General features: G+C 62.4%; 1 protein-coding gene across 3 annotated transcripts in view; it reads right to left on the bottom strand.

Annotated features, from left to right (window-relative positions):
• The window catches only part of NAV1 (neuron navigator 1), a 78,895-nt gene continuing 66,148 nt past the window's right edge, over nucleotides 1-12,747 (bottom strand). For 2 of the 3 annotated variants that reach the window (XM_074893394.1, XM_074893396.1), the window contains exons 14-31: nucleotides 12,667-12,719; nucleotides 12,302-12,379; nucleotides 12,047-12,130; nucleotides 11,754-11,865; nucleotides 10,886-11,007; nucleotides 8,828-9,024; nucleotides 8,560-8,722; nucleotides 8,245-8,419; nucleotides 7,314-7,411; nucleotides 7,092-7,187; nucleotides 6,765-6,924; nucleotides 6,431-6,666; nucleotides 6,180-6,334; nucleotides 5,901-5,972; nucleotides 5,452-5,648; nucleotides 4,811-4,929; nucleotides 4,384-4,581; nucleotides 1-3,827 (exon numbers count right to left, since the gene is read on the bottom strand). In XM_074893394.1, coding sequence (XP_074749495.1) covers nucleotides 3,732-3,827; nucleotides 4,384-4,581; nucleotides 4,811-4,929; nucleotides 5,452-5,648; nucleotides 5,901-5,972; nucleotides 6,180-6,334; nucleotides 6,431-6,666; nucleotides 6,765-6,924; nucleotides 7,092-7,187; nucleotides 7,314-7,411; nucleotides 8,245-8,419; nucleotides 8,560-8,722; nucleotides 8,828-9,024; nucleotides 10,886-11,007; nucleotides 11,754-11,865; nucleotides 12,047-12,130; nucleotides 12,302-12,379; nucleotides 12,667-12,719 — 2,411 coding nt within the window. In that variant the 3' untranslated portion in view covers nucleotides 1-3,731. Of the gene's footprint in view, nucleotides 3,828-4,383; nucleotides 4,582-4,810; nucleotides 4,930-5,451; nucleotides 5,649-5,900; nucleotides 5,973-6,179; nucleotides 6,335-6,430; nucleotides 6,667-6,764; nucleotides 6,925-7,091; nucleotides 7,188-7,313; nucleotides 7,412-8,244; nucleotides 8,420-8,559; nucleotides 8,723-8,827; nucleotides 9,025-10,885; nucleotides 11,008-11,753; nucleotides 11,866-12,046; nucleotides 12,131-12,301; nucleotides 12,380-12,472; nucleotides 12,497-12,666; nucleotides 12,720-12,747 lie in introns of all 3 variants that reach the window. The other variant, XM_074893395.1, reaches the window with a different exon arrangement.

The raw sequence follows: 12,747 nt of genomic DNA, 5'->3' as shown, positions 1-12,747 counted from the left end.
TACAGGAGATAACTTTATTGAATCCAATGGTGTTAGACAGACGACCGAGAGAGACATGCCGGTTGGTGCGGGCAGCGTGGGCAGCAGGAGCTGACTTGGTGCAGGGCTGGATTTGTTTCTGTCTTTCGTAATATCCTCAAGCCTTTTCCTGGCTTCCTTTTATACTTCTTTTAAAATTTCTTTTAAGTAAAAACAACTAATCGTGGAAAGAGTCCAGATGGTGTTTGTTCCCTATGATTGTTCCCGCAGCTATGTACAACGTGGGGTTGGGTCTCAACATCAGGTATAAAATGGAGCGAGTTTACAAACTTGGAGGATGCAAGGAAAAAGCAAAGACAGACAGGCGAGCGCAGTAGAAATCTGGACCAAAATCTTAAAGAGAAATTTAAAAAGTGCTATAAAACCCCTCGGCAGGAATACCATGCAGTTAAGAAACACAAAACCCAGTCAATTACACAGATCATCTAAAACAGGAATTTGTCCATTTCGTCTTTTATTTAATTAAAAAAAGGTTGTTTGTTTTTAATAGAAAAAAGCTAAAATTGTAAGATTCAGGCCACTGGGCGGCAGCAGCTCGAGGGGGCAGGAGGGTGAGGCGCTGGCGTCTCCCAACTCCAGCCCCTCAGGAGGGCTCCTGCCACTCCCAGGGGCCACGGGCACCTTTGGAGGTGACAGGCACCCTCAGGGGGGTGACGGGCTCCTTTGGGGATCACAGGCACCTTTGGGCACAACAGGCACCCTTGGAGATGATGGGTCACCTGTGGGGGTGACAGGCACCCTCGGGGGCAGCAGGCACCTTCGGGGGTGGGTTAGTGCAATCCTTGGACTCATCCCCCTGGGCACAGAGAGGCTCAGCCCACAGACACCAGCAGCCCTGGGGACACTCGGTCCCCAGGCCCCCCGACAGCTGCCACACTCCTGGGGACACGGGGTGCTGGGTGTAAGGCAGGAGGAATCCATCAGGGCCGGTCCCCTCCAGCCAGGTAAGCCCAGCAAAAGCCCCCACCCTGCCCCCAGCACCCCAGGGTGTGCCTGCTGGCATTGCCCTCGCCCTTCCCGGTCCCTGTGGGGATTCCTCCTGATTTACACCACAGCGTGCCACTCCCCTCCAGCACACCCCTGCTGAGGTTACGGGGCAAGAGGCAGCCCTGCAGTGGGGAGGGATGAGGCAAACCTGCAAGAGGGTGGGGGACACCCGGCAGCGCAGCCCCAAGCGAGCTGGTGACGGGGACAGTTTGGTTGACTTTTTGGTGGCTCCCTGGGGGTGCAGAAAAGAAAGTGAGGCCCAGCCAAGGCTGCCCGCGGGCCGTGCAAAGCGAGGGGTGCGTGAGCCCTCCCCACCCACGGGACGCCTCTGGGCACAGCACTGCCCAGGCACCCAAAGGTGCATCGTGCCCGTTCCTGCCCGGAGCCCCGAGGAGGGCGAGAGGGACTGGAGGGGAGAGCCAGGTCCCCACCGCCGGCCTCGAGCAGCTGCTGAGCCGGTGTCTTGTACAATCAGAAAAGAAGTCAGCACAGCACAGTTATCACAGAGTACAAAAAGAAAAAAAAAAAAAAAAAAAAAAGAAAAAAAAAAGAGGAAAGAGGCTCAGGGCCAGGCCCCACCAACTCACGCAGGGCGTTCGACTACAGATCTATTTACAGCGAGTCCTTAGCCGATGGCGGCAGCACAAGAGAAGGCGAACAGAAAGCCCTAGCGTCCAAGCCAGCGTGGGGAGGGACATCCCTGTGCGGAGTGTCCGGGCTGGCCGGCCCCGGGTGGCAGTGGGGAGACGGCGGGGAGGCTGTCGGACAGACGGAGAAGTGAGCACCATGGGGCGCACGCGGCAGGGCCGGGACGCGCCGGCCGAGAGAGCACCGAGGGCAGAGGTGGCAGCTGCCTCCGAGCGGCACCGGCGGCCAGGCCGGGCCTTGGAGATGCCTGTTCTGGAGGGTTGTGAGGCGTCCCTGAAGGCCACGCCAGCCGTGACATGCGGCGGGCGCTGAGGATGCCCAGTCCCCAGCCTGGCAGGGTTCAGGGACAGGAGGGGTTCGGCAGACCTGGCCCTGGGGTCACCTCTCCCCAAAAGGGAGCTGAGTGCAGGAGCTGAGCTAGATGGTGGCGGAGAGGAGCCGGGGGCCCGGGGCCCAGCTAGGCTCAGGGAGGGAGGTGCTGGCCCGGCCGAGCACACTGCAGCCCACCCTGGGGACAGGCCAGCCAGGGGTGCTGAAGGCAGCAGCCCCAGCTTGGCTGTGCTCAGGCCAGTGCCAGCACCCCTGTCCCACCCCAGCCAAGCTGGCTCTGGGGACAGTCCTAGGACACTGCAGCCGGAGCAGGCTGTGACAGCACCAGCCCGAGCCCCGCGCGCCCCCTTCCCGCACGGCCGGGGATTAAGGCACCGCGGCAGCACCGGGGCTGATCCCCTCCATGCCAGGAGCCTCGCCTGTGGCAGTGCCACAGCAAGGCCAAGAGGACACGTGGCAACCTGATGTGTCCCCAGAGCACCGATCCGGGGCACAGCGAGACCCTGCCAGGCTCGAGGGCACAGGAAGGCACAGAGGGGAGCCAGGGGCACAGGGACTGCCCCCAGCACGGCTCACCAACCTGCACCCCCCTGGCTGGCAGCACCCAGGGGACATGGGGCAGGTTGTGCGCCCCAGCACCAAGGGGAAGGGATGGGGCAGCAGCACCCTCCCCCTGCCCAGGGCTCGGCCAGTGCCAGGGACCTTGGGGAGGGGCCCGGGGCATCCTGACCTGGTGGGAGACCCCGGCCCCAGGGCCAGACTCTGCCTTGTGCTTTTGGGGAGGGGGGAGGTGCCAGGCAAGGGGCTGCTCTGGGAGCATCCCGCTGTCAAGAGGTGCCAAATCCCATCTCAGTCAAGCTGGGAGGCCCCAGGGGTGGGTTCAGGGACTGGAGATCGTCCAGTGAGCACCAGTTTTGTTACAGAGGTGGTTTGAGTGGTGGAACCAACAGCTGCAAAAGAAACCAAAGGGAAAGGGAGCTGCTTACAGGGAAGCAGTGGGCACCGGGCCACGTGCTCCAGGCCAGGAGAGCAAAGAACCAGAACAAAAAAGGGACCAAAGTGAAGTCTGGACTCAGCCAAAGGAAAATGGGAGGGGGGAACAAAATAAAATAACCAAAGCAGGGTTTATTGGGCTGTCCTGGTCGCAGTGGCTACCATGCAGGTGAAACGGGGAACGTACAAAGACAGTGGCAAGAGCCACGCTCCTCCTCGGCGAGCACTTCCCGCAGCAGCGGCTCCCTCGTCGCCTGCCCTCGGCTACGCCTGGCTGGGTGGGGAGGGAGCTGGAGACCCTGCGCCCGCGCTCTCGTCCTGTGGCCACACGCTCCTCCTACGCCCCCCAGCTTTGGCCCAGGTGGCTCCCACGGGGTCCCTGCCCCACGCAGGGGCCTTCCTGCGGCTCCCGGGAGCAGGGGCTCAGCCACATTGGTCGCCCTGGCCCCAAAGCCCAAGAGTTTGCAAGTAGAGACAGAAAAAAAAAAAAAAAAACACCCAAGAAGAGAAACCAGGATTCTCCTACCCCCAGGGTCGGGAGGGGAGACGGCACCTCGCGCTCTCCCACGGATGAGCCGAGCTTCCCCACGCTCCGCCGGGACACGCCGGAGCCCCGGTCCTCTCCACTCGCTCGCCAGCCCCGTGCTCCGGGATACCAAAGGAAAAGGAGAGCAGCCCGGCGGGAGCAGCGGCTGGCGGTGGCTCCCCTCTGCCTGGGCCGGCATGTCCGGGCCTCACAGAGTCGACTGCAGGTCGGGATCCACCATGGTCTCACGATCCGGAGACTCGATGTAGTTGGCAGCTTCCTGGAGCTTCAGCAGCATGGCCATCTGCGGGGAGAGGAGTGTGGCACCACGCCCGAGGGGGACGAGAGCTCCGTGGCTGCCCTGGGGAAGCCAAGGCCACCAGGGCCTCCTCGCCCTCCCAAATATCCCACCCCGAGAAGCTCCTTGGAGGGTAAAGAAAAGCCCAGAGATGCTGCAGAATCCCTCCCTGTCACCAGGATGTGGCCTTGGACACAGCTGGGATGCTCAAGGCTGCCAAAGCAGCGCAGGGGGCATCATCCACAGCAGCCTGCTGTCTGCCAGCAGCCCCCCCGGGTGACACGCGTGTGCAGGCCCCACTCTGTGTGTGGACACGATGCCCCGTGGAGCACCACACCATGCCCGTTCACCACCACATCACAACGTGCCTTGGTGTGCACCATCCCACACCCGCCACCCCTCCCAGGAGTGCAAAATGTTTCTGCATCCCCAAATCAGGCTTCTTACACTGAAGAAGAAAAAAAAAAAAAAATCACTGGGAAAACAAAGCTCCACCTCTCTCTCCCCTCTCCACTAGCACCGCCCAGCCCACCGCCCGGTGCCCGGGGCAGCAGGGCCCTACCAGAGGGTCCGCGTCCAGGGAGCTGGGCGTCGTGTCTTTGACGGTGCGCTCCTCGGGAGGGGAAACGGTGCTGTGGGGCCCGATGGTGGGTGGGGGAAGGTGGTAGAGCTTGGACTGGTCCTGCTGCGCTGACGGCCAGGGCAGGGTGTCCCGCACCCACTCCACAGGGTCCTCCCAGGCTGCTTTCTGCCCATGGACCTGCAGGCAGGGAGCAAGGAGCAGCTGCCTCTTCAGCGTGTGCCAGAGCTGGGGACGGGGCACCCTGAGCCCCCCCAGGACAGCACAGGGCAGAGCAGGGGCTGACAGCGGTGCCAGCTGTGCCCAAAATCCCAGCGCCTCCCCTCTCCCCGCCCCGTTGGACTGCTGCATCAGCACGTCCCCAAGCACTGCTGCTTTGCATCCCCAGGTGTCAGGCAGCTCTGGATACCTTGAGCCCATCTTTTGCCCCCTCCTGCAGGTAAGGGATGATGGAGTTGTTCCACAGGTCGATGAACCAGGTCCGGAAATCCTCAATTCCAATGGGGCAGGACAGGAAGAAGCAGGGACCTGCCGGGGAAGGCAGAGAGCAAAAGTGGGACCTGAGTCGCTCTGCTCCAGTCACTGGCCCTGTGGCAACACAGCACCAAGGTGGGCAAGCCTGGCTGCGCAGGGTGCCCTGGGCTCCACCACCTCCTGGGAGCAGCGTCCAGGCAGCGGCTGCCTGGCACACGTGGGCACAAAGCAAGCTCCCAGGCAGCAACGGGGCTGCCCACTTCAACCTACCCGCCCCCCCAAAGGCATGGTGAGGCAAAGGGAGACCTGCCTGGGAAAACACAGCTCCTCCGTGCCCAAGGAGGGGTCCCAGTAAAACAGGCAGCCTTGGCCGACACCAGTGACAGCTCCCACGGGGTACGGGAACAAATGCCACCAGGGAAAAGCAACATTTGTGTGCATCGTCCACTGGCTTTTGGCTGTGTGGGACTGGGGGGCACGGGGCAGCTCCCCAGGCTCCTTTGGGAGGGTTCTGCCCCAACCCCTGGGGCCCATAGCAGCATGAGGTAGAGGAGAGAGGTGTGTGCAAGGCCGTACCGATGAGGAAGTCGGAGGTGCTGTGTTTCTCCAGGAAGGTGTGCAAGTGATACCAGAGCTTGGGCACCCAGTCCAGCACACGCAGCAGCTCCTCCTTGTTGGCATTGACGTCTGTGTCCGACTCCAGCAGCTTCCGCCGCAGGTAGCGCACCAGGAAGCCGTTGGCTGGCTCCACGTTGTTGGAGAAGGTCAGCATCCTGGGGGAAAGACTCAGGTGGTCAGGGTTGGGTCCCCACACCAGCTGCCCTGCTCCCCAGCACCCTTGGGGGACCTCCCAGCACCCCCGCTCTGCATGTGCCCAAGGTTGGGGCATCAGGTCCTTCTAGGATGGCAGGGACAGGCCTGGGACTCGGTCCTCACCAGGGTTCCCAACCACAGGAGGTGTCCCCAGGACTTCCTCTTCCCCCCCAGACCCACAGGGATGGTCCCCAGGGATGTATGTTTCCCACCTGAAGCTGAGATGGAGGCCGTGGTTTGGGGTCATCTTCACAGGCTGGTTGGTGGTTCCAATGATGTAGGGGCTGGGTGAGTGACAGAGAGAGAGACAAGATCCATGAGAAAAAGCACCCTGCACCATCCCCCACCCGCGGCAGAGCTGCTCTGGGCACAGCAGACACACAACTGTGCGGACGTGCCACAGCCTCATCTCTACGAGCCCAGGGATCTTGCCGGGAGCACGCGTGTGCCCAGCAGCCCGCGCCGGAGGGAGGGTGCAGCGGGGCTCTCACCATTTGTGGTACTTGCAGGTGAGCGCGCCGTTGACGAGCTCGCTGATGGAGCTCGCCTCGCTGAGGTCGTCCAGGAGGATCACCAGCGGCACGTCGGCCGTGCCCGTCTCCCGGTCGATCTGGTTGGCCAGGTTGGAGAGGTACAGCTGCAGGTCCTGCAGGGAACGGGCCGGGCGTCACGCACGGGGCCGGGGTGCGGCTGCCGGCGGGGACCCACCGGGAGGACGCCTCTGGCTGCTGCACGGCCTCACCTTGCAGGACTGCTGGTGCATGTTGAAGGTGCTGACGATGCCCTCGGTGACGTCCCGACCCGAGCGCTCCACCAGGTACTCGGCCAGGCGGTTGGTCAGGTAGGTCTTGCCGGTGCCGCTGGGTCCTGAGAGGATGAGCCGCCGGTGCTTCAGCAGGAGGCTGATGTAATGCTGCATCATGGGCTTGGGGATGAGCGTCTCAAACACCAGGCTGTCCACGCACTTCTCCTTCAAGCCTGCAGGCAGGGGAGGGCTGAGGGTCCTGCTCGGACCCCACAACACCGTGAGGCAGAGGGAAGAGGGGGCAGCGATGGAGCCTCTCTGCCACACTGACCTTTGAGCGTGACGACGATGCTGGTCAGGCCCCGGCGGCACAGCGGCAGCTCTGGCGGCTCCGTGTCCAGGACCCGCTTGATGTGGCTGATGCTGTAGCCATAGACGGACTCAGTGCTGAGCCCCAGCGTGGACGCAGGATCCATCTTGGTGATGTAATCCTACATGGACAAGGACAAGTGCTGTCGGGGCCCCTGGGGGCTGGCAGGGAGCAAGCGGTGCTCAGCTGCTCCAGGAGACCCCAGTAAGGACCTGGGCCGGGGAACATCAGGCACGGTGGAGCCGTGCAAAAGGACGGCTCTCCAAAGGGAGGTCCTCGTGCTCCTACCTTGAAGACCTGGCAGACAGCCTCATCCAGCATCTTCCAGTCCACCTTCCCGCTCACCTTGGTCCAGCCCAGGAAAAACTCCTGCTGCTTGAGGTCCTAGGAGCCAAGGCAGAGGTGCGTGGAGTTGGCACACTGCGTCCCGCCCTGGAGGGACATTCTCTGCCCCTCGTCCAGGGCCCTGGCCCTGGGGCAGGTCAGGCTCCCCATACAGCCCCCACTTACGCCTTTGATGATGTGCTGGGGCGGCATGCGCACCACAATCCGCAGTGTCAGCTCGTCCTTCTGGGTGCCAGCGCTGACAGCATCCATGGGGGACACGTCTAGGGACAGAGCAGCGAGGCTGGCTCAGCAGGGAATGCCAAGCCACCAGCCTGACCGTGCCCAGCCTCAGCCAAATCCTGCTGCAGCTGATCATGGCACCACAGAATCCCAGAATCATTCAGGTTGGAAAAGCCCCTCGGGATCATCGAGTCCAACCCTCAGCCCGACTCTACAAAGTTCTCCCCTACCCCACATCCCCCCACAGCTCATCCAAACGGCCCTTAAACACACCCAGGGATGGGGACTCCACCCCCTCCCTGGGCAGCCTATTCCACTCTCTGACCACTCTTTCTGGGAAACATTTGTTCCTCATGTCCAGTCTGACCCTCCCCTGTTGCAGTTTAAAGCCGTTCCCTCTTGTTCTGTCACTAATTCCCTGGGAGAAGAGACCAGCACCAACCTCTCCACAACGTCCTTTCAGGGAGCTGTAGAGAGTGATGAGTCTCCCCTCACCTTCTCCTCCTCACACTGAACAGCCCCAGCTCCTTCAATGGCTCCTCACAGGATTTATTCTCCAGGCCCTTCCCCAGCCTCGTTGCCCTCCTCTGCCCTCGCTCCAGCCCCTCAAGATCTCTCTCGTATTGAGGTGCCCAAAACTGGACACAACACTCCAGGTGTGGCCTCACCAGTGCAGAGCACAGGGGGACTGTCACCTCCCTGCTTCTGCTGGTCACACTATTTCTAACACAAGCCAGGATGCCGTTGGCTTTCTTGGCCAGCGGCACAACAGATCCCCAGCAGAGCTGCCTCCACGTCAGCAGCAACACGTTCCCACCACACACCCACCTCTGTCCCAGCCCTTCCCCATCTGCCTGCACCTCTGTCACCCCACCTGTGTCCCCCAGGCTGGGACTGAAGGCATGGCCAAGGGTGAGGCCCAGGGAGCGCCGCGGTGAAGAGGAGGCCGACGTGCTCGTGACGTGGCCGGGAACGGAGCCTGGCACTGCCGAGGGCCCCGGAGCCACTTTGAGCCGGTCGTTCTCGGCCTTCAGGAGATCCACCTCCAGCTGGGGGAGAACCAGTTACAGCAAAAGGTGAGGAGCTGGATGCCAGCAGCATCCGGGGGCTGCAGCACGGCTGTGGGGGTGCAGGGACTGTGGTCACCCAGGTGCTCAGAGCCAGGCAGGCTTTTGGCAGCAGTCCTCACCTGCATGTTGTGCATGGTCTCCCGCAGCTGCTCCAGCTGGTGGGCCGAGTTGAGGGCCTCCAGGCGGATGTCTGTCAGCTTCATCTCTTTCTCCCACAGCTCTGACCGCAGCTCTGACACCTCCTTCTTCTCCGGCTCGCCCTCACCGTGGGCCTGGAAGAGCCTGGGCCAAGGGAGAGACCAAGTCTCACACGCATCCAGAGCGGGAGCCCGCAGGCCCTGGCACCGTCTCTCCCCACCTCGTGTCACCCGCCCCGGCCCCACGTACTCAGCCGTGTCGATGCCCACGGAGGAGGACGTGGAGGATTTGATGGAGGGCGAGGCGGTCTCTGTGGAGCCATGCTGCAGCTTGGGGGAAGAGGGGGCTGACGAGTCTGGTGTGGCGATCTCCTCAATGTCCGAGTAGGACGACGCTGATTTGGGTCCCTTCTTGATGCTGAAGGCCTTGTTGAAGGAGCTGCGTAGCTACAGAAGATGGAAACGCTCTTGTTAGGGACAGCCCGACAGTGCAGCCTGACAAGCTGAGACCTGGCCTGGTCCTGCCCCGGGGCCCCTGTCTGCCCAGGACCCACCGCCAGTCTGAGCTGGGACCAGTAACACCACATCCACCACCGAGGCAGCACTGTGTCCCTGCACTGCCCCGGGGAAGGCACCGGCCTGACCCCACTCTGCTGGCACAGCTGACGGATGGGGTGCACAGCCCTTCGTGCAACACTCCAGCCCCAGCCTGGACAGCACCAAACAGCCCCACAGAACAGGACCCATGTCCTGGTCAGACTTCCCCCAGCCCTGCTCCCCACCAGCACCCACATCAGGGTGTTCAGGCACTGCATCAGCACCCTGCTCCATCAGGAAGGGCCAACTCCATCCTCACGTCCACCCCACCACAGCCATTCCAGCAAGTGGCGTCTGAGGGGACATCCCCCACCTCCAGCCACTGCAGAGCCGGGGTCCTGGTGCAAGGGGACAATCTCAGCCCCACACCCCCTTCCTGGAAGCGCAGAGGGCCGGCCAGCCCTCCGCGAGATGTCACCGGGGGTCCCAGCCGGGCATGCAGCATGCACACAGCACACACGGAGTACTGGGAGGGTATAAACGGCGTGCTGAGGCCAGGGAGGGCGGGTGGACACTGCACAGGGGCCAAACCAGGCCTGGGTCCCGCTTACACACCACCAGCCTGCAGGAGAGCAGCAGGACAGGCACCCCAGGCTCACACCGTGTCCCCTGGAGGGCCAGGGCCTGCTCCAAGGGAAGGTGGGAGGAAGAGAGGATGGAGAACAGGCAGGATGCGGCCCAACTCCCACAGGCACCAGGCAGGCTGGTCTGGTGTGTCCCCAAAAGCCAAAGCGTTGCATTTCAGCATAAAAAAAACTAGATGAGCGTGAGGTTCTGCTGATGGCGGGAGAGCAGGGGAGCACTGGGACCCATGTGGGTCCCCACAAGGGGCAGAGCCACTTGGGGCCACATCAGGCCAGCCCCAGCAATGCAGAGATGAGCAGCCCCCCACCCCGGTGCCACAGGCAGGGCTGCAGGGAGGTCCCCGTCCCAAAAGATCTGGCTATAGGGAGTCAGGAGAGCTCCTGCCTTCCCAGGGCAAGAAGGGGACTGTGCCCATCCATGTGGCAGGTCCCCATCCGAGCCCTTCCTGCTGCCTCAGGGCCACCCGGGGCAGTTCAGCCCCACCACATGGGTGCAGGTTTTGGCCTTAATATCAAAGGAAGGAGCCAAGGTGTGCGCAGCCCCGCTGGGGGCCCCGGGATGGCCCGTGCTGGGGGTTAGTGCCAGTGGGATGGATGGGATGTGGGTGGTGTTATGAGCACCGTCCCGCAAAATGGAGCGAGGGCCCTGGCCGGGCACAGCATGGGGTGGAGGGGACGGCGTAGGACTTACCTCATACACCTGGAAAAAAAGGGTTGAGGTCAGCATAGGGGGAGAGAAACAAAACAAAGCAAGACTTAATCGCGCGTCCAGCTCAGAGCTGCTTGGTGCGGGGAAGGGGCTGCCTGGCTGAGGTGTCCAGCCCCCCGCACTGCCAGAGCCTGCGTGGGCAGAAGGGAGACATGTGGGAAAAAACAAGGGAGCGGATGTGCAGGACCAGGGCTGGAAAACTCCCAGAGGGGCTGGAGAAATCCCGATCAACACGTCAAGACACAAATCCATAGTGGCTACACGCTCCTCACCAGTGCTGTCCCCAGGGGACAGAGGAGACCAACACCACGATGCCACGGTAGACCGAGAGCAGCTGGCTCGTGGGGCTGACCCCGGCCAGACCCTGTCAGAGGCTCCCCAAGCCCCGCTCCTCCTGCCAGCGCCCCGTCCAACCCACCCAGCTCTTCTTCTTCTTCTTCTTAGCATCAGCGTCCTTGCTGCTGCCGATGCTGGAGTGGCTGGTGATGCTGTTGAGGCTGGAGATGCTGTCAGAGGAGTTCTGCCGCTTGATGCGCAGCTCTGGGGCCAGCGAGAGAAGCAGGAGAGATCAGGAAAAGAGATATCAGCAAACTGTGTCTGCCCCAATGCCAGAGCCACCCCCACTCTCTCCCCTGCACCCCTTTCCTTCTCCCCACACAAACACTTTCTGAGCTCTCAGAGCCACCTCAGAAGATGATGTGGGGCTCCAACACCACACGGGCGCTGTCGTTCAGGGCAGTGACCTCAAACCCCAGGGGGATGCCCAAGAGCACACATCATTCTGCTCCTGTCCCAGCCACCACCCTGCCAGCGCCTTGCACTCACATTGGGGTTTCGGGGCTAGAAACAGCACTCACGGGAACAAAGCCAAGATCAGCAGCCAAAGCCAGGCTTTCAGCAAAGGGCCCGGTGAGGAGGTGTCCCAGGGAGGACGACCATCCTGTTCCCCCCACACACTAGCACCAAGACCTCCTGTGGTGACAGCTCTGGTTGTCACAGCATCCTCTAGGTTGAAACAGACCTTGAAGATCATCCAGTCCAACCATTAATCTCACACTGACCATTCTCAACTCCACCAGATCCCTAAGTGCTGTGTCAACTGTCTGACCCTGGTGTCAGATGCTCAGCAGTCCCAGGCAGGGAAGAGCTGCTGCCCAGGGGACCCTGACCCCACCATGAACACCTTACATGAGCAAGGTGTGCCCTGGGGCCCTGTGCTGGCTTTGGGCAAGTAGCCCAGGAAGGGCTGCACCCCTGTGGTGGGGTGCTGCAGCACCACGCCTTACCTTTAGGGGTGACATCAGTGCCATTCAGGGCACCCTGGATCACAGCTTGGGCCTCCGAGTTCTTCTTCTTCAGGAAGTCGATGGTCTCTCGCAGGTCCAGCAGCTCCGTGTCCTGGGGGAGCAGAGCCGGGAGCCATAGAGCACATCCCAAAAGCGCAGAGCCCGCCCCGAGAGCGCCCTTGGGGTGGGCAGTGCCACAGCAGGTTCACCCCAGTCCATCCCCTGGCCCCGAGAGCTCCCTCACACATTGCCAGTGCCCCCCGGTCCTCCCTCAGCACCCCAACAGCACCCACCTTCTCCTCAGCGGTCTCGGCCAGGTGCCGCAGGCGGGATGTCATGCTCACCAGGCTCTGCTCAAAAGCCGCTACCAGGTTGGCCTGGGAGAAGTGGAGAAACTGGTGAGCACCCATGTCTGGATGAGCACCCACGCCTGGGCGAGCACCCACTGTCGGGTGTGGGATGCAAGAGAATGGGGAGGGGAAATCAAGGCTCTCGTGGGCACAGGCCAGCACCAGCCCCGCGCGCCGCAGGGACACAGAGGGACTCACGTTCGCAGACAGCTGGGACGTCAGGGTGGCCACTTTCTCCTGCGAGGACTCCAGCTCGCGGCGCAGCTTGCGGATTTGCTGTGGGGAGAGAGGGCAGGGAGTGAGAGGGGCCAGGCGCTCACCCTCGCCGCAGCAGCAGGGGCAGGCGACGAGCAGAGGGTGCGGGCTCACCTCAGACTGCATCTTTTCCTCAGCCTGGCAGCGCGAGAGCAGAGAGAGACAGACAGACAGAGGCAGGCAGTCAGGAGGGCAGCGAGGCATGGACAGGCTCGGCGCGAGGCAGAGGCATGCACAGAGCCCCCCCCGTTCCCACCCGGGTCCCCCCAGCCATGCACAAAGCGGCGCAGCACGGAGGCGGCTCTTACGGAGGAGTAGGTGGAGGACGCGCTCGAGGCCAGAGACAGCACCGATCCGTGAACTGCAACAGAATAAAACCCAGCACATCA

The sequence above is a fragment of the Strix uralensis genome, chromosome 24, assembly GCF_047716275.1.
Source record: "Strix uralensis isolate ZFMK-TIS-50842 chromosome 24, bStrUra1, whole genome shotgun sequence".
Taxonomy (NCBI): Eukaryota; Metazoa; Chordata; class Aves; order Strigiformes; family Strigidae; genus Strix; species Strix uralensis.
This window is presented reverse-complemented; position numbering and strand designations above follow the sequence as displayed.